Source organism: Triplophysa rosa, linkage group LG8 (genome assembly GCF_024868665.1).
Source record: "Triplophysa rosa linkage group LG8, Trosa_1v2, whole genome shotgun sequence".
Taxonomy (NCBI): Eukaryota; Metazoa; Chordata; class Actinopteri; order Cypriniformes; family Nemacheilidae; genus Triplophysa; species Triplophysa rosa.
The window spans coordinates 22,835,496-22,859,362 of record NC_079897.1 but is presented as its reverse complement, the minus strand read 5'-3'; the positions used below and the strand labels follow the sequence as shown (position 1 = coordinate 22,859,362).

The following is a 23,867-nucleotide window of genomic DNA, read 5'->3' as shown; positions in this document are numbered from 1 at the left end:
AATTAATCTTGTAGTGTGTTATCATGTTGCAAAATACTTCCGATTTTTTTATAACAATGGTTAGGAGAATAAATTGAATGAGTTAATATAGAAACTTTTTCACGTTTTCATTAATGTTGCACGCTAGATGGCGCAACAACAACAGTATTTGATTTTAATGTTTTATTTTTTACACGAATTACACGAGAACCTATGTAAATTGTGACGATGGAAATTTATTTGATTAAAAACTTGACTACACTTGCTTTTTAAACTGAATTCAACCGTATATTTCAACATTGATGAATTAATAATAGTTTACATTACAAATTTGACCAAATTGAAACGTACAAAAGCTGTGTTACATGTTTGTTCATTAACTTTTGCATATTAGCAATAATGGAGAATGTGAAGTCGCTGGAATTGTTCTTCTCGGTTGCTCTGGGTGACGCTGCGTCTCCATGGTTGCAGTCGGGGGAATCACCGCACGCACGTACACGGCATGCCACACCACACACAGCGATACACACACACTGAATCACATGGAACGACTCTGACAAATCTGTGAGTATGAAAAAGCTCAAGCTGTATGAAAATGTGCATAAAGCCGTCGAAATAGCTGTGTGGTTAAATGACGTGTTTAACAGAGCTTTGTGAAATCAGTTGTGCATGAGTTGTAATGCACGAGTATTGTGTTTAAGGCGTTGAGTTCGCGCTGGGCGAATTTCTGTATAGTTTTGGAGCTGTTATAGACAATAATTTCCAAATAAACCATATATATTATATACACCAGTAATGCCTGACGTATTGTGTTTTAAATGCTGTTTTCGTCTATTTTGTCAAGTTTATCTGTGAAAGAAATTAATCGTATGTTACCGGCGTTTTCAGAACAAAAGCGATGAGGGGCTGCTAATCCGCTAGCGCGGTGCTAACAGTGTGTGTTGGCATTTCCCTCACGCAACACCAGTTATGATATGATATTGTCTTTATATTTTTATTAATTATAATAATGATAAAGAGACTGAATATCAAGCGTAGTTTCTTTTTGCGCAGTAACGTTATGTCAACTCTGCATGGACAATGAACACACCAGCATCATCACATAACGATGCAACGAAAAGTAAAATAAATGTAACTTTGATGCACACAAGCGTTAGTTGGCTCTATTAACCTTGGTTAGTTATATTTTAATCATACGTTGTTGCACAAAGGCAACAGGTTGAAATCAAGTTGTGTTCGTGTGTCTGATTGGTGTGTGTGTGTGTGGTCTCTTTGTCTGTGCATCTCTGGGCGCTGAAGTCTTTTTTTATTATTGATTCACGTGTATATGATTTACAAAGTAGCTGTAAAATTTATGTCACCTGAACTGCCTGATGTCAGGTCTGTTTAAATTGTAGTTTGTCTTTTCGAGAAGACGTGATCTTAGATTAAAGAGCTCTCTCATTCTAGGTTATCTCAAATTCATGTTTTGCTTTTTTTTAACACAGCTGCATATGACCGTGTTACAGATGAATGCTGGCGTTAAAAGCGGATATAAAGCTGTTTTTGTTGAGATATCATCTGTGTGAACCACAGTATTTATACTCTCTTAAAGTGATAGTTCACCAAACATTCTGTCATCGTTTGCTCACCCTCATGTCATTTCATACCTGTATAAATTACTTTGTTCTGATTTACACAGAGAAAGATATTTGGAAGAATGGTAGCAATTTTAAATTTTGTGGCATCATTGACTGCCATAGTAGGAAAAGTTAAATGGTAGTCAAAGGTGCCCCAGAACTGGTTGTGTTCCTAAATTCTTCAAAATATATAATTTTGTGTTCAACAGAACATCAAAATATACAATATTTTTTCCTACTATGGTAGTGGATGATGTCACAGAACTGAAAATTGCTAACATTCTTACAAATATCTTTCTATGTGTTTAACGGAACAAAGAAATTTATATTGGTTTGAAACAACCTAAGGATGAGTAAACGATGACAGAATTTTTATTTTTGGGTGAACTATCCCTTTAAGTGCTTTATTGTGTGTTTTTGGCAGACAAGCAGCATTTGACTCTTTTAAAATGGAACCTATAGGCAAAAAGCATTGTGCTTGAGTGGAAAAGTGTTTTAAAAAAAGTCACTTTCAAAAACTCCGGATCTTGTATTTAGCTGCAAGTTTTATGACAATGCAGTTGTCTGAGGTTTCTGTTAACTTCTGGTGTTTTTGTCAGCCTTTTTAATGACCGTATAGGAAGTGTCATGTAACCTTACTTTATGTAAACAGGCCTTTTTTTAATTATTTGGAAAGTGGGCCATATAGGTTGCCTGTCATTCCTTTTGTATTATGCAGACCCAACACAACCTCTTTTGCAATGGAAGGAGGTTAAGCCCACCTCTAATCAGCAAGGCAGCAGGAAGGGGCTAGGCAGGGATGGGTTTCCTCCTACCTGCCGTGCACTCCACGCTGCAGGTCACCCACCCACCCTGACGCCCCATCCACTGTTTGGAATGGAATGTTGGAAGAGTTTCTTTTGGCTCTGTTTGCTGAAATTTAATGAATGACGTAAGCTGCCACCAGGGGGCAAGGGGTGCCTTCCTCCATAGAAAGTGAGTTACTCCCCTTTTATTAGGAAAAGGTGAGAAATGTGGGAAGCCCTGTTAGAAGTGGAGAGAGAATAAAGAGGTTGGGTGTAAATGTTTTTTATTTAATAATATTTAGCTTGTATATATTTCACAGTTTTACCACCTCTGCCTCTCTGTTCTGGTTTCCATTTCGACACAGATGTTATAGTTTGTTTTTTATTAGAAGGTAAGTTAACCAGAGACGCAGCGAGTCTAATCAAAGCAAACGGCTACATTCGAGGAAAGTCAACCCCCAGGGGTATGTGACATTTACCCAGCATGCACTGATCTAAAGCCTGCTGCTGGGAATTCCTCCCTGAGCACAGTCTTAGAAACCTGTTACTTACTGCTACATAATAGTAGTACTTACTTTCATAGCAGAAATAAGCCACAATGGAGCTGATCCATCCCACTTCAATTCTGCCTGTCAATCATAGTGGCCTCATATGACTTACCAATGCCTGGCAGTTCCTGGCTGCCCGCCAGTCATATAGAGAGGCAAAAAAGGGGAAGAAAGTATCAGAGTTTCAGAAGTGCACTGTTGCTTGCCAAATAAAGGGTTATGCTGCGATTCCCAACGGTGCCATTCTCCCTGTTCCTCCAAACTGGCATTTAGGGCCATTAATTGGATTCAGAAAGCACAATATAGTCATGTTCGGTGGCATATACAGACCCACGCATGCACAAACACTAAGCGCACTGTATATTACAAGAAACATTTAACTAATAGTGGGAAAAAGTTCCATTTTGACTTGTGGTCTCCAATGATAGCTGGCAACAGATTGTCCTCTGTTTGGCAGTTTAAACGTCTTCATTTTAGTTGTGAAAGAAGTTTTTAAAAAGGAAATACACAAAGTAGGTCACAATGGCAACTTTATGGTGAAGAGAGTTTGCAGTGTGACCAAGTTTAGCTGCAAAGGTGGTCAGAGCAAATGACAGCTTTAGACATTTAGTTGGCCTTTGTTGAGAAACAATAAGTTGTCCCTTGTTGCCTTCAGGGTTAGTGTTTCATGTAATGACATTGCGTTTAGCTGCCCGTTTTTTGTTTATGGCATGCTTTTTGGATGTTTACAAGCTACACATTTTCTTTCCGAAATCTGAATATCTATACGTTCTGTATTAATGTGCCATAGTGCTGCATTGCTTGGCAACCATAAACACTAGAGGTGGGCGGAATGGCCAAAAATCTATTTCACGGAATGAGTAATTTTATTTCACGGTAACGATACATTTCATGGTAACAATCTCCCATTATAATTCTATATATTATAACTAATTTTTCTAAGATTGATTTCCTTTATTTATTTATTACAGTTCATTTAATTGCTCACCATAGTTAAAATGTTGGCTAAATTATATTTATCTTCTGGCTATATCATATGTATATAGTAGGAAGAGAGACAACATGTATAACAATGAAGTATGAATATATGCACAAACAATGAGAGTACAGTATATGACTGGTGTTATAAACGGGTGTTCATGGGGTCTGTACTGTAGGTCTTTATCGCTCTTCACTCTCTATTAGATGAGCATTTTTAGTGTGTTGCGACTCTTTGTCTTTAGGTTTGTTTATTCTGGCACTTGTTTTTGCACTGCGAGTCTCTGGTGACTCCACACGCGTCTCCCAAAACGGGGGAAAGCGGCGCGTCACGTCAACGCGAGCATCATCGCACGTTTCAACACAAGTTTCACCTAGGCTCGCCTGAAGTTAAACTTTATTAAAACTATTAACAGCTTCACAAAGCAATCTGACTTCTGAAATACGTGGTGAGAATGAGCTTTTTTATATGCTCTCGCAGATCCCTGCATGAGCACTGCGGGTGAGAGAGAACGCACCGGACTGGAGCGGATCACAAAACTACAGACTGAAAGAAGGTCAAAAGAATATTTGATAAATTAATTTGTTATGGGTGGATTAATTCACTTGTTTTTTCATAATAACGGCCAACTTGCAGAGCGCCGAGTTAACCACGCCTACTTATTTACATTCCGCGGAATACACCGAATAGAAAAATTACTTACGGTTGACATTTTATTCCGCGGTAACCGAATAGTCCGTCATACCGCCCAGCCCTAATAAACACTACATTACTAATAAATAGGGCTGCATGATCTAATTGCGACTTTTTTCAGGATCTACAGCTTGTGGTTTGCACAGCATCAAAGAAACCCGAACATAATTTCAAACTTCTGACACTAAAATAAACTGAAAACAGTGCACTTGCCATTAAAGGATACTCCGCCGTAAAATGAAAATTATCACCCTGAAGTCGTATACGATAACACTAGGACCTCCGTTCATCTTCGGAACACAAATTAAGATTTTTCCGACGAGGTCCGGGAGCTTTCTGACTCCCGCCCATAGACAGCAACGTAACTGACATTCTGCCCTTTGAAGGGTACGGTGGAGTATCCCTTTATTGTATATTTGTGTATAACCATTAAAAAAAGCTAAGCATGCGATTCACACAGCACAGTAAACTTGTGCACAATGAGAGACAAGAAGTGTATTTATTAAACATTATTCATTCAGTTACTACATCTATTCAATTGACATGAATAACGTATTTTGAAGATTTTACATAAGAAGCTTTTTAACCCCCCCCATTTGGTGACTTTAGAGATGCAGAATATGATTTACCTATTTTTTGATTGAAGGAGGTGAGTGGAGAGCTTTTCAGCTAAAACCTCTGAGTGCTTTTATATTCTAATTTATATCACCAGAGTTCACTCCACAACCCGACAAACGGTAATTGACTAAGTTTGTTGTTGTTTGTGGGGGCAGTTTACAAACTATGTTGCAGTGATGATCCGCTCTGCTTATCATCTTATCCATGCAGCATAAACAGTGTTTAAATGCCACTGCATCAAAATTCTTCTTACCATATTTGATATCCATTTAAGAAATGCAGCTTTTTGCTTGAATGGAAAAAATCTATGGTTATTTTGATTATAAAGTGCTAGATCCACATTGTGTCTTTTTATCAAATAAAAAGTGACCTGTAGTTATCACCAGCATGTTTTTCTGTAACACACGTGGAAGGGTTCATTTCCGAAGGCCGAATGCTTTCCTAATGAGATTTCACTATAATTCATCCTGCAGCTTCTCAGCTGACTGATGATGTGCTGGAGAGTGTGTAAATGCTTGTGACTGTGTTGCTGTTTGTTTTGTGGTAGTAGAGGGAAAAAGTATGAGTGCCTGCCTGACAGGAGATAAAGAATCAGGGTGATGAAACAGAAACCAAAAGAAAGAAAGCAGCACAAACTAGAGAGAGAACAAGCTGGTGTCCAAGTGGTGTACAGAGGCACAATGAAAGGAAATACTTCCGGTGGAGTTCTGCGTCCACTGCACTGTATCTGTCTATTGTGGAATTGATCTCTGCTAGCATCATTTGCATTCATATAGTGAACGGCTTGTGCACTGTCACAAAACAAACAGTGGTCTGCAGGGCTATTGGAAAGCACCCAGGATAATAGTTTTTTGGGAGTTTTGAATGATGCGATATCATGAGAGATATCCCATGAGACAAAATATGCTCCCTGCCGTTTTATTTCTCATGCACGAGGACATAAATGTTATGTCCTGCGTATTGAGCAGCTGATTGCAGTAATTTTTGTATTTTTGTGTTGTTCCATTCTCGCATGCAAACTGTTTAGATATAAATCAAATCTAAACAAATATCTGATTGTGCAACAGCAGCTGTGGCCAGAAATGGCTGCACTGGAAGCATGGGTAACCCCTACTAATGTCACTGTTTATGGTCCATCCGGAGTGGGTGTACGCGTGTAGACCAATATGGCTGACTTGATGCCTACTTTATGTATATTATATATATGGAAAGCAGTACACTATCAGAATACACCGTACTAATAAAACAGTAGATGGAAACTACCCAGATGACCTACTGCATTCACAGAGATGTTAAAGAGCGCATCTGATACTGGCGCAAATGAGAAGGTCAGATTCTAAAATAGTGGCTACAGTTTGTCGGGAATGTATTCAAACTATTCACCTGCATATTGATCAGAATGTACTGCCTAAATGGTGTACTGCGTTGAGTGCAGTACATTACTTAAGACACACATTTCTCTTTCTCTATTTTCGATTGATTTACTGGTATCCTAAACAGTAATCTGATGTCTTTGGGAAAACATTGGGGCTTGGGAATGTTATTGCACAAGTAATTGACATATTGGCGAGTTATCACATTATCCAAATAAAGTACATGTTTTTTCCAGCAAAACATCTTGCATTCTAGCCAGTAAAACGTTGTAATTCTCAAGCAACATACATATTAATACAAGTGTTGCCATTTAACATCTGTTTTTTTTACTTTAGATGGCATTCTGTATACTGGTTGTGCTACTGCTACTCTGAACTGAAGGGTCAGCTTCTTGAAATCGGAACGCCTTTAATGAGAATTCTGTTGTGATATGATATCCACATATACATAAGGTGTTTATATAAACACAAAGCTGATTCCTGGAATTTTAACTCCTCATGTCAGCTGTGTAACATTATGTTTCTTGACCTTTTGCCGTGTGGGCTTGTTCCTCATTCATTCATTGGCAGCAGACGCGAAACTCTCAGGCGGGTTCGGTGTCTTTCACGTTGGTTATGGGGTAATGAGTGATGGTGTGAAATGTTTAGTACAGACTGAGTGGCATCGGGCAGGTGGGGGTGTCACTGGACTCTTGCGCTCTCTGAAGGAGAAGGTCTGAAGAAGTAGGACATGTTCTTAAAGGCATACCTAAAGGGACAAACTGCCTTGAAGATAAAAGATCATTTGTATATTTGTATTATATAAGGTGAGATGATTTGTAAAACTATAGCTCAAATATTTGGTCTTATTAGGCCCATGGCTTTTAACAAACCACCATGAGCATTGAGCACAGTTGGAAGCAGCCCTCAGATGTTTTTCAGATGTAATTTACTAGACCTGTGATTAATGGCTGTGAGATACAGTTAAACCTCTGCCTGGCCCTATTTGGGGTTAAGTAAATGCTTAAGATAGCAGTTCTAAATGCTAAATTGTCTTGGAAACTATTATATGTGGAACAGAATGATAGTTAGTGATGCATGCAGCCTTTTTTCTTTTAGAGATAATCACCTGTTCCAGAACTTGCCTTGGAAGGAGCTGATTTGTGTTTGGATGGGTCATGTGATTTGAAAGCAGATGATGATCTCGGTGTTCTTACAGGAATTATGGCATTGCTCATGTCTCTTCTGATATGAGGGACACCAGGTCCAGCAGGGTCATCTGGACACAAGGTCTAATTCAGCATTTGTCTGGAGTTAGATATACCACAGAAAATGAATATACTGCTGAGACTACTTTATATAGTGTTGGTATGCCAACCACCCCCACTCATTTATGTCATTATTATGTTAAGTCACAATAACTTACCATTTGTATGCACTCAATTAGACCGCATTCATCCGTGAGACCTCATTGGATATCTCTGAATTTTATATTTAATTACACTGTGATCTAAATAATAATTTTATCAACATATGCTTGTCTTCACTAATATTATGCTGTAATTGAGTTTTAAGTCCTGCTCTACCTGTGGTTTGGCCAATACCATATGCTAGCATTATTTCTGTTGAAAGCATTGAGACTTTTAATACGGAACACATTTGCCCCATTAAGCGCCTCCTTATGTGTATTTTATGCCTGGTAGCAAATTGCACGAAGATCCAGACCAACATATGTGTTAGTCTGCACGTGTTTCACGTGCATCAGTGAAGTCAAGTCTCCAAATAATTTTGCATGCTCAAAGTCTAATGTGATCGCATCTTAAAGGGGTCATATGGCGCGAACACGTGTTTTTCTGTGTCTTTGGTGTGTTATAAGTTGACCACCCAGACCTGCCTGAAACGCCTCGTGTAACCACACCCCCACAAATCCACGTCAGTTCGTGGTATGAGTTGACTAAGACCGCCCAAATGTATACGCAAGTCAGTACTGTCAGTCCAATTGCTTTGGAACCTGATGTCCCAAATATGGTAAGAGGCGTTACATTTCCGTCACACGCTTGCAGTATTCGACCAATCACTACGCACTGGTTAACTGACCAATCATAGCACACTTCGCTTTTCAGAGTGATGAGCTTTGTTAAATATCCGTGCGTTTCAGAGAGGCGGGGCAAAGAGACGATACAAACATGCACGGTATGTGGGAAATACAGCGTTTTTGAACCTTAAATCGTGTATACACATTACATTACATCTAAAACAATGATAATATTTGTTTTAGCCGTGTCATATGACTCCTTTGACAGTTGAGTGTCTTGTTCTAACTAGCATGCATGTTTGTTTTGTTCACGGTCACTTGACCTTATCCTAGCGCAACGTGATCTTTGCATCTTTTAAAGGTAATAATTGTCACTCATTTTTACAACTTGCTGTTTTTAAAATAACTAAGTACACTCTAGCCTTCACTCTGTGTTCCTGTATCTTAGCTGCTAGAGAATTACGATAGTCGGTCATCTTGGGTTTGATTCAGGGGAAACCAATTTGATCCCACTGCATAGGTCATGATAAGAAAATCTGATTATCTACTGATAACCCTTCATTATGTAGCTGTAAATTTACTGTTGTCGTTTTCTATATTGTGGTAACCAAACTTTACATCATGGGATACTACAATATCTAGTTGGGTTGGGATGGGACCAGGTATCTCATGAGCTGTTAAGAATCTGTGCTCAAATGTCCAACCTTATAAAGTTACGTGGCCATGAAATGCACATATGATTCATTATTTTCTCCCAGCTAATTATTTTATTCTGTTGTAAAAGCCTTCCGAGTAGCTTGTTTTAGTGGATACTCGTGTTTCAAAACAAGTACCCAGTTATTTAAACCTCCCTGACCCTCTTCATTTTGGATCTGGCTAAATTTATTAGATGACAGCTGGCAGAGGTATATTTAGAACACAGGTGGCCATGAGAGTCTTAGCGTCCTGCAATTCTTCTCCAGTCAAGTGCAGAACCGAGACAGAACAAAGCCAACCCAGTCCTTAACTCTCACTGTCAAATGCAGGTGGAGTCCTACCAACAGGTAGACACCTGCAGACCTCTTTAATGTAATAACGCCTCACGACCTCTTTGGTTGTTTCAAGATATTTTTAGCCAGTTATATATTGTTTGTTGTTCAAACATAATTCAGAAATATAGTAGTCTCAAGCAGAGTTTAATATTTGTATCAATATTTTGCATTTCTAAATGTATCGATATACATTTAGAAATGTATATCGTGTAATTAAAAGCAGTGAGACTCATACTCATTTGGTTGAGGTTCTATTTGTTTCACCTGGTTAGGGACGATAGTAAACAATATTTCACATAGCCGACTGATCATTATGGGAGCATTGAAATCTATATTATAAAAAGTCTTGGTCTGAAAGAAACTGTTAGGTTCAGATTGAACAAATTCTTCTATAGCTAATTCTAGAACTGGTCTCCTTATCATCGCACTTTAGATTATAGCCTCTGCTACAAATAGCTACTTTACTTGCAGCTCTGCCTTTACCAACCGTCAATTTCAGCTGTTCAGGAATGACATGTAATTGAGTATAATTTGTAGTAAGGTGTATGTTTGATTCCAGAATGTACATTTAAATGAACTTAACTTTCTAGAAATATCAGTTGTCTTTATGCCTGTTTATTAAAGTCTCATCTGACGTTATCAGAGTTCTAGTTTAGATGAGTCATTTGTTTTGTTTGATCAGTTAGATCACTTGTCCTTGATGATGTCATTTGCATGTAATCCATCAATTAATAGGCCCTTTTGAAGCCAAGCCAGGACTTCTGGGAAAACTTTACAGGGTTCCTATTGTGTAAATCTGTTTACAAACATGCCTTGTTGATCACTGTGTCTGGTTAATTAGAGAGCTGGATGGATGCTAATACTCTGCTAAAATAGGATTGTTCCTTATACGCTTCAGGCGGTGTTTTGTTTTCTTCATTCTGCCTCTTTTCCTTAGCGCCAACTTTTGTTTCTCTTTAGATGGACACATCAATACCTGGTGAGCCTGTAAATTGAAATGACAAAGAGCAGTTAAATACCTCAGAACACAAACAGTCCAGATTAGTGTACGTTCATAGATCAGAGTGTCTATATTTATCCCAGAGCCAACAGTACACCTGAAAACACACTGCACTAGTGGGCTGAGAAACCTATGGTACCTTCCAGCTTTGTGTAAAAGGATTAGGATCAAGACGTGCTAAGTCCTCAACAAGAATGGCAGGGTAACTAAAGGGGTAGCCGTCTGTGGCGAGTTGTTTTCTCGTCTGTGTGGGTATTGCGGCGATAGAATTTACATAGTGAATTTACATACATTTTTGTCTCTGTCTTCACTTTTAGGTCGCCAGTCAGAATTTATGACTTTTTCCTTTTAAATTACGAAGCACAAAAGTACAGGATGCTATATTTAAAGAAGGTGTTCACCTAAATGTAAACATGAATTGTTGACATTGTGGTACCCTTAGGAAAATGAACCATGGTCCTCCTTTAGGAGAAAGAGTACGTTCACGTTATTGTACACGATTGGGCTTTAATGCTGTAAACTGCACATGCCTTCTCCTATTTGAAATATAGTGTGTATTTGAAGTTTATTTTGAGTCTTATGTTTTCAAAGTATGCTTTAAAAAGTTATCAATATGACGCATATTCCCTCTGGTTATTTGAGAAAGCAGTTGCAGTGCTGACATTGAAGGCCGTCACTTTGATTAATAGTCTGTTCTGTTCACACAGCTCAATTCATCCACCGTTGAGTCACCAGATGCCACCAAATCACCAAGTTTTGTCGTGAGTTGCACGTACATGACATTTATGAACGCTAACTTCCTTCTGTCATGTTGAGGGAAATGTATTTACATAATTTACAGGCCTGAATGTGGAGTTTTAAATCGTCGTAAAAACTTTTTAGGGAGTGTTTTTATTCATTTACACTCTTAAAAAAAGGTGCTTCAAAAGCATGGAAGATTCTGTGGCGTCGAAGAACCTTTGGGTTCCATATAGAACCTTTAACATCTGAAGGTTCTTCAGATTATTAAAAAGTAAGAAAGGGATGGTTCTTTAAAGAACCTTTGACTAAAAGGTTCTTTGTGGAACCAAAAATGCAACTGTTTTAAGCAACTTTATTATTAAGGGTGTATGTATGAACTTTCTGCTTTTATCGCAATTTGCCTTGAAACATAAACGAGGCATTTGCGTAAGTGGTGATACATTTAAGCTTCATTGGCTGTGCTATTTTTATGTCAGAATGGAAAGAGAGAGAGAGCGAGAGAGAGGTGGAGGGGGTGGGCTGGTCTCCACTCCTCCTAAGAGCATTACGAGTGCATTTGTTTGTGACATTAGCGGAGTGTGCTGTCACTGTCATATGGCAAGCCAAGGCAGCCTCAACTGGTTTAGAGCAGACACGGTTATTGTAGATCGCGGCTGTTCACCCTTCGCTATCCCCTCCGGAGCCCTTGGCTTAATACCGAGCGAAACTCAGCCTGTCACAGAGGTAAGAGGGGAAACTCAGATCCGTACTGGGACTCTTTCGCTTGATTTTCTCAGGCATGTTTATGGTGAAACTGAAATGTCTTCGAGCTCTCTCGATCATTTCTGGTTATTTATCTTTGGTTGTTATTGAAGTGTTAGTTATTGACGTTTTAATGGTTGTTTTGTTTAAATGTTGTCTACTTTGAGACGTTTGCCTCAGGTGAGCGGTACTTTCGAGTTTTGTCAAACTGGCAAAATCTCCGCTCCGTGCCCGCTGCTCACCTTTGTCACCTGGCCATTTCCGTCACCAACAGAAATTTTCACATTTCACTTTTTTGGCAATTTTTTCGTTGTCTGTTGTTGACTCAGTGTTGCTCTGGAAAATAGCGTATTTGACATATCTTTTTTATTAACGTTTGGATGATTCTGTAATGTGTATCTAAACTTGTACTTTGTGTATTCTTCCATTCTGTCTGTAGACATGTACAATAGACGGTGGTTTTATTTTTGTTTATTTGAAACTTCAAGACATTCAAATAGGAAGGAATTTATCGTAAGAAGGAATATAATAAATGAACATTTCTGTCTTGTTCTCTTTATTTAACAGCTTTCTCATCCAGCATCTTGTCCGTTAATGGAGTTCCGGCAGGGCAGCGGGGATTACTGCCACGCCCAACATCGCAACGCTTGATCTTGGGTGACTTCGCCCGGACCTGCACCTGAATGTCAAGAGAATCGCCTCCCCTGCTCTTCTCTCGCTGGTCTTTTTGACTGACCACCTCGCCGTGCGCCAAATGGGTTAATTGGTATCGTGGCATCTGGCATTTAGCGACCAGACACTGGTCCACCCGTCAAAGAGAAAGAGGAGGAAGACTCGTGTGGCAATATCCCAGAAAACCAGGAAGCTTTCATTTTTTACATACTGATTAGTAGTGACTTATAGCAGAGAATCCTGCAAATCCTTCACACCCTTAACTGTGATACCGCATCTGCTGTAACACTGCTCTGTTAGCCAGAGTAAGTGCAGTACTGTCAGTGGAGCTCTGTGAATTCTGGCCTGGATTGGGTGATCCGTTTTCTGTCGAGTTGGAGGGAAACCAGCATGACCAGGATGAACCGTCCGGCTCCAGTTGAGGTCTGCTACAAAAACATGCGCTTCCTGATCACGCACAACCCAACCAACGCAACCTTAAGCAGCTTTATTGAGGTGAGAGATCTTTCATACATATACAATACACACATGAAAGACATTAAGATCATAAACACCCTGTTTTGAAAGAGCCTGAAAGACCAACTCAAAACATTGACTCAGTTTCCCACTCTATTGTTTCTGTGGCACCTCACACAGCTTGCTCGATCTTGTTTTTTTTCAGGATTTGAAGACGTATGGGGCAACAACAGTGGTACGTGTGTGTGAAATAACTTATGATAAGACGCCATTGGAAAAGGATGGAATTACAGTCATGGTAAGAAATGTTGTCTGCCATACTGTAAATAAGTGCCTTCCAAACCAGCTTTGTCTCCTTTGCAGTCCTTTCACATTTCTGTTTGGAAACGGATCTTTATTGGGATTGGATTAAATGTATAGACTGTGCGGTATTAACGTCAGCAGTGTGTAGTTAGCTTTTGTTTACCATCTTTAGACATATTGTGAGTTCGCACCTTCTGTCAATGTGCAATATGTGTTCATCTACATACTGGCTACGCACGCTCGCTCCGTCATCTGCATGGAATGATCCTAGACATTTTCCTAGCTGTGTCACTGCATGACATGCGGTGTTTAATGAACACTTCAGCCATACTGCGGTGATGCTGTTGTAATAGGCACTTTCTGACATTATATAAAGCCTTTGCTGAGCACGCTTGTCCTGGTTAACACAGATCACATCTACACATTCCTTTAGCCTTATCTCTTTCTGGAACTGGAAGACTCTGGAACTGCAGACATCTCTTTCTCCCAAACATGAGATCTTTCATCTGGTTTTGTACCCCTTGAATCCAACATCCAGATGTGTTTTCAATTTAGCTTGTCAACATTTCCTGTTACCATGGCAGCAGGAAGGGAGCCTGGTCTCTCCCTCTCTAGGCTTTTAATTAGGATTAATACACCCCAATTCTCTTAATTCTCATCATCTCATTCAATATGTGCTTGGTGCTGCAGATTTGAGAATTACTCCCTGGCTAGGCTAGGAGTTGTAGAAAGCCTGCCAGATTGACCTGAAGGACATTTCCCTTCTCAGGATAACGTTCAGTTTCCACAAGAGAAAGACATGCTGTAAAAACAGAATACAGAACCTGTTTGAGACATTGGTGGTATGTGTTTATGCTTAACAAGCTGAACAGAATGTAATGCTTTTAGTCTGATGACAACCTCCATGTCTCTCAGTCAAGAAAAGAAAGCTACAACAGATCTCCATGGCTTTCCATCAAGAAAACACAGCTTGCTATAAGCGATGCTTTATGTTCATGCTCGGCTAGACACGGTTTGTTGTTTTTGTTTATTTTTTTAATAACAAGAGTGTTGTTTGGTTTCAATGGAGACTGACGAATTCTCTAGTGCTTTTTAAATGATGACAGATTTTTGGCTGAACTAGGCCTATTTCTACAAAAAAGTTCCCCTGTCTTCCATTGTTTGCTCAAACAGGTAGTCCCACCCCAAACTCAGGCCATTGGTTGTGCCGGTATGTCAGACCACTCAAACAAACACCAATGTTTACACTCCTCAAGGAAGTTGGCCTTTTTCTGCAAATGGACTTTTCTGTGCTCTTTGCTCTCTCTTCTTTCTGTTTACTGTGTGGGGTTTTTGTTATATAAACTGATCACTTCAGCTCAGAACTCATTACTTCAGATGAGGTAATGGCTTTGCAGGGGGGCACAGTGTGGAATGGGATTTTCTCTCCTATTCAATCAACTCCAGATGGATTTGAAACGTCGCCCATTTTACACGTTGCATCAGAACAATGCATCAACTGTTGAGGGGAGTTGCAACAAGCCGATGATAGAAGCTAGAAAAGTGTTTCAGTGTTGGATTCAATTGTGGATGTTGAAATCAAGCAAAAATAGATGATTATAAATGATTCTATTATGGATAATGACAGTATGGATAAGTCAGAGTACTTTTTGAATGCTTATCAATCTTGTCATCTTCTTATCAAAAATGTCAATCTTCTAAATGTGAATTTCATCAGTGTTTTGGAGCGCACTAGTTTATAGACAATATAAGTATATGGATGTAATTAAAACGTTTTAATTTCATATGCACTTTAAAGGCCAGAAACCCATCTGATGAACGGGCTGAAAACGGAAGCGTTTGTTGACAGCTAACAGGTGCCTTAAACTTCTCCCACTGTCTTGTAAGCAGAGGGTCGTGTTGCTGGAGAAATAGCAGGTATGCGATTCAAGGAAAACGCCGGGGCATTTTCCACAATTAGGTCCACACTGCTGGTTCTGGAGTCGGTGTGCCCTGGCAAGAGTACAGAGCACTTCCATCTTGGACTGGCCTCCTGGAATTAATGGCCTACTGTTGACATACCAGACGAGGAGGGGCCTATTAACCTCTTAGTGGATCAAAATGTTATTTTTAAACTTAGTGATTCCCATAGATAGCCCATGTAGAAAAGGGTCCCACTCCCCTCAACTCGCTTCTCTGTGTAAAGCATTTTGAATTATTGTGGTCTAGTGTATTTCAGTCAAGCACATTTGTATTTCTAAAGCCTAATTCAGATTCAATCTACCACGGGAAAAATAACTCTAATATCTGCACGTGAGTCTGATTGTGTGTTTGTTCTCCACTTGAGAAGTTCAGATCCGCTGAAGCATTTATCACAACCCTGCAGCATTTCTGTGAAGCGTAGCGTGTGATTGGTTGAGAGTTCTCATCGGCTTTCATCACAGGACGGATCATAAAAATCAAAAGAGTATGAGAAATGTAAAAGTCAAACACTTGAAGACTTCGATAGGAGAGCTCTTTGAACAGGACATTTTTGTAGTCGTCCCTGTGTTTGCTCTGTAACTTGTTTGATGATTCAGCTCTTGCACATGGTGCTGCATTGAGCTGTTCGTGACAGAACCGACTGAACTGACGGAGTTGACAGGACGAGTTGATGTGCCGTGTTTGCTGTTGCAGAACTTGTGAAAATCACACAGGAAGCATCAAAGCGTTTCGCAGGCTGCTCTGCGTCTGACAGCAGAGATGTTAAATTCTAAAGAGCTGCAGAGCACCACCTTCTGGTGAGGACTGAAATGATTGGTTTCCCTGTTAAAAGGATAGTTCGCCTATTTATTCACTCCCTTGTTGTTCAAAACCTGTATATGACCATTCCTCTGTGCAACACAAAAGAGATATTTTGAGAAATGACACCGTGGTTTTGTATCCACACAATGGAAGTCAATAGGTGTTTTCTCTGATTTTTCTACCATTACAGGCTGTTATTCATACTATTCATACAAATAGTGATGGCATCTTTTTGTTTTTTCACTTAGGACTGGCCATTTGATGATGGTGCACCTCCTCCTACTAAGATTGTGGAAGACTGGTTCAGTCTGCTGAAGAATAAGTTCTGCGAGGATCCAGGCTGCTGTGTGGCTGTGCACTGTGTGGCTGGACTAGGACGGTGAGTGGCAGGAGAGCAGCTTTTGTCCTTTAAATCTAGGAGTGTGTGGGAAATTATTGAAATTCTGCAAAAAGGTGCGGAAACCGAAACCGAAATTCAAAATCCAGATGTTAAAATCCAGAAAATTAAGAAATGGGTTTTTCATTCTGTACGAATTTGGCGGAAATTTCCTGACCTTTCAGTGAAATTTCGCAGGCATATACCGCCGTGGAAAAATTAAGTGGCCATTTCAAAACCACTTTTTCTGATTTTAAAATTTACTATTTATTGGTATGCGTTTAGGTAACATGATCATTTTGTTTCATTCTGTGAACTACTAACAATATTTCTCCCAAATTCTTCAAATAAAAATATTGTTTCTATTTGCATTTATTTGCAGAAAATGAAAACTGGAGAAACAGGTCAAAATAACAGAACATATGTTGTGTTTTTCCAGACCTCAAACACTGCAAAGAAAACAAGTTCATATTCACTTTTAATAAAACAACACATATATTTGTACATGTGTTTTGGAAAAGTTCAAAAATTATGATTTTTTTATGTGATAACCTGGATTTTTATCACAGTTTTCATGCGTCTTGTCATGCTATCAGACTCACAATGCTGTTGGATGACTTTGTCACTCGTGAGGATTGATTTTGTTGAAATTCAACAGACACTGGACTGGAATGGTCACAATACATCTAAAATATGCTGATTAAATGAAAATTTGGAATGGTCTTTTAATTTTTTCCACAGCTGTATTGATATATTCATATATATATAGAACATGTAGACGTGCAAATGCTCATCAGAATTTGCTGGGTCAGTTCAGCATTACTCTCTTAGAAACATTTCTCAAACAAATCAAAGCCATTAAACAGGCTTTCCCAGGATCTGTTGCTCTTTTCTCCCCATCAGAATGCGATCAAGAATTGTGTGTGCAGCGTCTCTGGCAAAGCTGTTATCCGGGATGTTTTAGCGTGGCGTTCGAGTTGCACTGTTTACATTTGGTTTCTCATCATTTTTACGCTTGACTTCAAATACCCCCCAGCGATAGGCCTGTGTCCCCTGTAAGGTCGAACTCATTCTCCCGTGTGCCAAAACCAACTCTCCTCATGGACGCACAATATTCACTTAAGTTTATTATTGGAGGCACAAAGGTTGACGTCCAAAGACGAAACGGGAAGCAGATGATAAGCAGTTCATTTAATTGCTCCACTGTGTTCCCCATATCGGCTCTTAGTGGAGGGTCCTGGTGCACTGCATTGCCCTCTTATCTGGCCAGCTGTCAAAACACACACAGACCTTAATTAAGTTGTGGAACTGAAATCGTCGTGCCTGCCGGTCAAATGCAGGAGTGGTAGGATAATGGCACTCTGGTCCTACCCTGCCTGCCCATCCTCTCACTTTGACCTCTGACTGCTTCTGCCGACAAGTTAAGCACCGGCCTCTCTGACGTAGGTTGCGGGTCCTGTGGGAGCCCTCAGCAGTTTTTGACTGCGAGCCAATGTTTGCTTTAGTAGACCGAGTTTGTTTTGTTACACGTTGGAAAGGGGCACACTGAGGTGGAGACTTCAAAGCGGTCAGTACCGTGAGCACAAATGGTAAAAATAGATGAGGACTCTGACAGGAAGTGACACTCTTTAAATCCAAAATTATTGTATTGTATGTATTGTAAATCTGGGATGGTCATGCAGTTTGTTTTTATATTCCTAACCAAATTGCATTTATATGGCCTAATGATATTACAATGACAGGTAGAAATTCATTACTGTCTAAAACATTTTTATTAAAGGAGTAGTTTACTCCCAAATTAAATTGACTTGTCCTCATGTTGTTCCAAACCGGCATGATATTTATTTTGTGTAGCACAAAACGAGAAATATATGTACTGGTCACTCTTTTCGGTATAATAAAAATATCTTGGTTGGAAATCCCTATATAGATTTAGTTCAAATCTGTTTACTTGAGTTACATATGAAAGAGGATCCATTACGTTTTTAAAAATGTCTTTTGTGATTCATGGATGAAAAACACAAGGTAAGTTTGGAACAACATGATGAAAGGAATTTCTCTAGGTTTCTTCCTTTAAAGGTGCAACATTTCTTTTTGTATGTCTCTATCCTGGCAAATGTGTTTAAAGATATAAAATGGTTATGATAGACTGCTGTGCAGTACAACTGTGTGCCTTACCACTCTCAAAAATGACCAAACCTGTTCTCACATGTACTAAATCCTTGCTTCATGGATTAACAGAAGCCTTTTTCTTAGAAATGGCTATTGCTTCAGGGTCTGCACACGGGCTGTTTGTACAGGTGATATTTCCTGGTTGTAAGCACTGTGTGTGTTTGTGTTGCAGGGCTCCGGTCCTGGTGGCTTTGGCGCTTATAGAGAGTGGGATGAAATATGAAGACGCCATTCAGTTCATCAGACAGTGAGTATAGTACAGCAAACAATACCCCACCGACAGTTTACAATAAAACTTCATTAAAGTACTATCGCACAGGTAGTGATGCAGTATTATGAGACTATAACAAATTATGCAACATTAACACATTTCAGCAAATCATACAGCATTGATGCATCACATATATTATGCAGTAGTAACGTCAGAGCTAATCAGGCAAAACAAAGTCATTACAACAAATTATGCCGCTGCGTATATTTTATCTACAAACACAACAAAAAAACTATAGCTGCAAAATGTATAGCTTTTAATAGCTTAAAGGAGCTGTATGTAACATTGACACCTAGCGGTTGAGCTTGGTATTGTATTCAAATTATCAAAATATTGGCGAGGGTTTTCCCCGCCCCTCCTCAGACTCGACTCTTACAGGAGGTGCCAGACACTTACAGGAGTGTAATGGAAAGCGTAAACTCTTGCTGGATTCACACGAGCGGTGGAATTGCCGCGCGGCAGCCGCCTTTAAGCCGATGTGGCTGCAGCTGCCGTTCACAAAAAGATAAAATATTTTTATCTTCAGCTGTGCATGCCGTAAAGAGCCGTGCCCGTAGAAGTTGCGGGATTTTGGATGCACGAGCACCGCCAACGAAGCGGCCCGCGTTTTGCCGCTTACCGCATGTTTCCCTTTGAAAATGAACTAGACAAACGCGACTGCCGCGTACCGTGTGAATCCAGCATTACACTGTAAGTTTATCTGATAATTTATACGTTTGCAGTGGTTTAGTTGTTTGCAAATATAACTCAATCAGCAGCTCGTTTCAGAGGTTGCGTCCTCCGGAGGTCGCATTTATGGGCCATATTGCTGTCTCGTTTAAATAACCGTAGTAAAATTGTATATTACTCCTTGTAAGTTGTAAAATAATATAGTAATTCTTTTACTATAAAAGTTTGCAACGTAATTAGTACCGGAAAGGATGGAATCTGCTTTGAGCCAGATAGTTTGTTTGCTGCAATATGCAGAGATTGTCACCAACTGGCAACCGAACTGTCGAAATACACTAGTAGGTAAATCATCAGTGGGCGGGGTCACACGGACCAAAACAAAAACAGACCTTCCTGCACGGAACGCACATTTCAGAGTGGAATAACTGGCTATAGCATTGTTTTTTGGACAAACCAATATATGAACTTAGCATGTTTCCTAAATGTCTACGAACATATTAAGGTAATGTTTTGATTTAATACAGTAAAATTATTACATATAGCTCCTTTAAATTAATTATATTTGGTAATATTGTTAGCAATACAAATACTCTGCAGTACAGGTGACGTAATGTATTTCCGCAGGAAACGCCGGGGCGCCATCAACAGCAAGCAGCTGACGTACCTGGAGAAGTACCGGCCCAAACAGAGACTGCGTTTCAAAGACCCGCACAACCACAAAAGCAAGTGCTGCCTCATGTGATCCGCTCTCTCCAGCCCGCCACTGAAGGAAACTTTTACTCACAGACTGAAATTACCAATCTAGTGCATTTGAACTCCTGTTACTTTTAAGGAGGGGAATACTACCCACTTTGGGGTATATTTGAGACCCGTTTACCCAGGGTCTTTACCAGCTCAGGGCTGTGAAAGACGAGCCTCTAGAATTTTGTCTTCACACACAAACCCCCATCATGAGTGTTTTCACTCATTTATCGTGAACACACACAACACTGCATATTTTGACACACACTCGTGCTACCAGCTATCACACTGTACCAGCAGCACATAGTCCAAAGATGACCGTGGCCGGCCACCTGCTCCTCTGGCAGTGTCAACAACAATGAGGTGAAAGATCAAAATCACTGTATGCTATATTCTTGCTTTTGTATGAAACTGCTTGACAACCCTGTTCGCGCTCTCTCTCTCTCTCTCGTAATTTTAAAGTTTCTGAATGCACGTCACCGTGTCGGCCCATCATTTTAAGTGTGGGAGTGACATTTTTAAGCGCTATTTTACATTATCTTTATTCTACTCTGGGATTAAAGTGTTGTACCACTGGCTGCTTACTAAGAGAACAGCGGGAGTGACTGATGTCTGGCTAGATCATACAGCACATTTTGAAACGTCTTCAAAGTTTTGAATGTTTTGCTGCTTTCAAAACCCTTAAACCTGCTTTTAGCATAGCTTTGTGCATAAAAATTTAATATACTGTAGTGCCCCAGAATTGCAGCAATGTACTAATAGAAATCCATGAGTGAGCACTGTAGTATGTACTCAGTAGCCATGTTTTAATGTAACATTACAGCCACAAGATGGAGTGCTCACACTACAGTCACAGCATTCTTGAAAAACAGCTTTTTTATTTATTTGTGTTTTTTTGTGCTCTTGGATGGCTGTTTCTCACTTGACATAGTTGTACTATGGACACTTTAGACATGCAGTCTCTATAAAATGTAAAGAGTGTGGTTTAAATACTTTGTCTTGTTCATATGATGAGAATGGAAATGAGATCAAGGGATCTGGTCGTATAGACACCAGGACAAGAAGTGTAAATGATTCTGATGGGTCAGACTTTTACATGCATCTGATAGTGTATCATGAATCTGCTTGCCTTTGGAAAGATCTGTGGCATCTAATGCATAGGACTCTGGGATAATGTCACATTTTCTGCCTTTGAACTCGGAAACAAATCCGATTGCTCGAAGTCAGTCAAACAAATATTAAAGAAGTGTTCAATAAATGTGAATCGTTGTATAACTGCATTTCAGAAAAGATTGTGAGGTTAAACAAACACCGCAACAATTTACATTTCATATTTTATTTGACATTTGTTTATATGTAATTGATGACATATAATGTAAATAGAATTGGCAATTATTTATATTTGTCAATTGTATGTAAAATTATTTTAATTAAAAAAAATCAAGTAACATGTTTCATAATACTCAACAATTCACCCTATACTGTAGTATGCTTGCAAATGGGCTTCTCTTCAAACTATAGAGACAGACAGTAAAACGTCATTCATTTTGTCATTTGTCACTCAACCACTGGTTTAGTGTCTGCTTTTGTTAACTTGGAATATCATTGTTTTGACATAAAATTATGGTCTGAATCATTCTAATAAATCATCATCATGTCTTTGAAAAAATCTGCCATCAAAATAAAAAAATCTGAGGAAGCATTTTTAAAGAATTCATATCATTACCATAGTACCAGTTTCAGCAAAGCTATGTGTTTTTGTTTTTCAGGTTTTATGTGTGAGGCTTTAGAAACTGTACTGTAAATTTATACTGCCTTCATTCACTCAGGGTCTTAATGACATCATCATCCATAGGGCTATATTGACATCTGCATCCAGGAAATATTTGGTCTTTTCCTCTTCTTTTAGACTTTCTTTTTTCTATTTTTTCCTCTTAGATGAACCACTTCAGTTGAAATGGGTTCATTGGATGACATAGGTTTTCAACTGTTTTTATTAAACAATGACCCATTGTTTCCCTGATCATATACAGCAGCCGCTTTGAAATTATTGTATTATTGATGTTATGAGTTTTAAAACCACATCACAAACAAGAATTTATGTATATATATTTCTCTTTTATAAAATTGAAACATTTGTAAAATCTGAAATGTGGATTGATTAAAAATATGTAAAACCGAGCTTGAGTGTGTATTTGCTCGTGCTGGACAGTATTCTTACGGCAGATGACAAATGGTTCACACACATTCCACCTAGTGGTCATTCTCGTCGTTACATGTGTTTTGAGTGTAAAGGCTGTAAGATGGATTTATTTCTTTAAAGGTGCTCATGTCCACTACAGTGAGTTTGGGAAGCAATTATATTCTTTTCTCCTAAAGTCTTGTTCATAACAACGGTAACAGGTTTTCAAGTTCTTCTAGAAAGCAATGTCAATGCCATTAACATTGCTGAAAGCAGAGATGGTTGGTTTTGCCAAACACACCTCTTTGCTTTCAAATGTCTCCCAAAGGCTTAACTACAGGATTTACATTTCTTTTGTCTTAGAGATCTCATTGGGCTTGTTATTGTTATTGTTTAGGGTCAAAGCCTCTTATAACATGGGATGTTCTATAATTTTGCCAAATTTATATGCATTTGAAATTGCCAGTTTTGCAAAAACAGGCTTGATGTTGCCTCTACGAAGGTTTCTGGAAAAATAGGTTTCTGGAAAAACATATAGGCCCGGTTTCACAGACAAGGCTTAAGGCTAGTCCCAGACTTAAATGAATGTGTGACCTGTCTTAACTGAATATAACTTGCCCAGTAATATCTTAAAATATATCGGTTCCATTGTTTTGTCTCAAGATGCACACCAGTAATGTATTCTTCTAAGGCATTTTTATAAGAGTGACATAGGCTAAATAATTTAATTCAACTAAGGCATAGTCCTGGCTTAAGATAAGCCGTGTCTGTGAAACCGGGCCATAGACTCATAACATCAGTGAGATTTAATGTGCAATCAAACATTTGACCACAGACCACAAAGATTTTAAATGAAAATGTTACAAAATGAAGGCTGCTTTAAACAAATGTGGTAAACATGAATCAATAAATATTTGTTTTTAATAGAATGTTTTATTTTTTTACTGTCAGTTTCATTGTATTTGGGGAATTATAGGCATTAGTGTGAATAATTATGTTAAAATATGCACAGATTTTACCTTAAAATGTTGTCACAAAAAATTAATAGCATGGAAATGAAATGTCTCAAGAATGTAGGGCACAGTGTTTGCTCCTTTCTTACCATCTCTATTACGAAATCACAGTGTTACCGTGGTTAAAC

The 23,867-nt window shown here is 39.0% G+C and overlaps 1 protein-coding gene across 2 annotated transcripts; it reads left to right on the top strand.

Moving 5' to 3' along the window:
* The first annotated feature begins 451 nt into the window (after window positions 1-451).
* ptp4a3b (protein tyrosine phosphatase 4A3b) lies at window positions 452-22,741 on the top strand. 2 transcript variants are annotated; one of them, XM_057340474.1, is made up of 6 exons: window positions 452-543; window positions 12,689-13,288; window positions 13,455-13,547; window positions 16,564-16,694; window positions 19,036-19,110; window positions 20,428-22,741. In XM_057340474.1, the coding sequence occupies exons 2-6, from the start codon at window positions 13,184-13,186 to the stop codon at window positions 20,543-20,545; spliced, it is 522 nt and encodes a 173-aa protein (XP_057196457.1). In that variant the 5' UTR covers window positions 452-543; window positions 12,689-13,183; the 3' UTR covers window positions 20,546-22,741. The 2 variants fall into 2 exon arrangements, with proteins under 2 accessions (XP_057196457.1, XP_057196456.1); XM_057340473.1 differs by lacking the exon at window positions 452-543 and adding an exon at window positions 11,928-12,103.
* The last annotated feature ends 1,126 nt before the right edge of the window (window positions 22,742-23,867 follow it).

What these genes read in the sequence shown, in the direction of transcription:
- ptp4a3b (XM_057340474.1), top strand. Translation starts at nt 13,184, where the DNA reads ATGACCAGGATGAACCGTCCGGCTCCAGTTGAGGTCTGCTACAAAAAC. An exon ending in TGTGTGGCTGGACTAGGACG is followed by an intron (nt 16,695 to 19,035) that starts GTGAGTGGCAGG and finishes TTTGTGTTGCAG; the next exon opens with GGCTCCGGTCCTGGTGGCTT. An exon ending in GCCATTCAGTTCATCAGACA is followed by an intron (nt 19,111 to 20,427) that starts GTGAGTATAGTA and finishes GTATTTCCGCAG; the next exon opens with GAAACGCCGGGGCGCCATCA.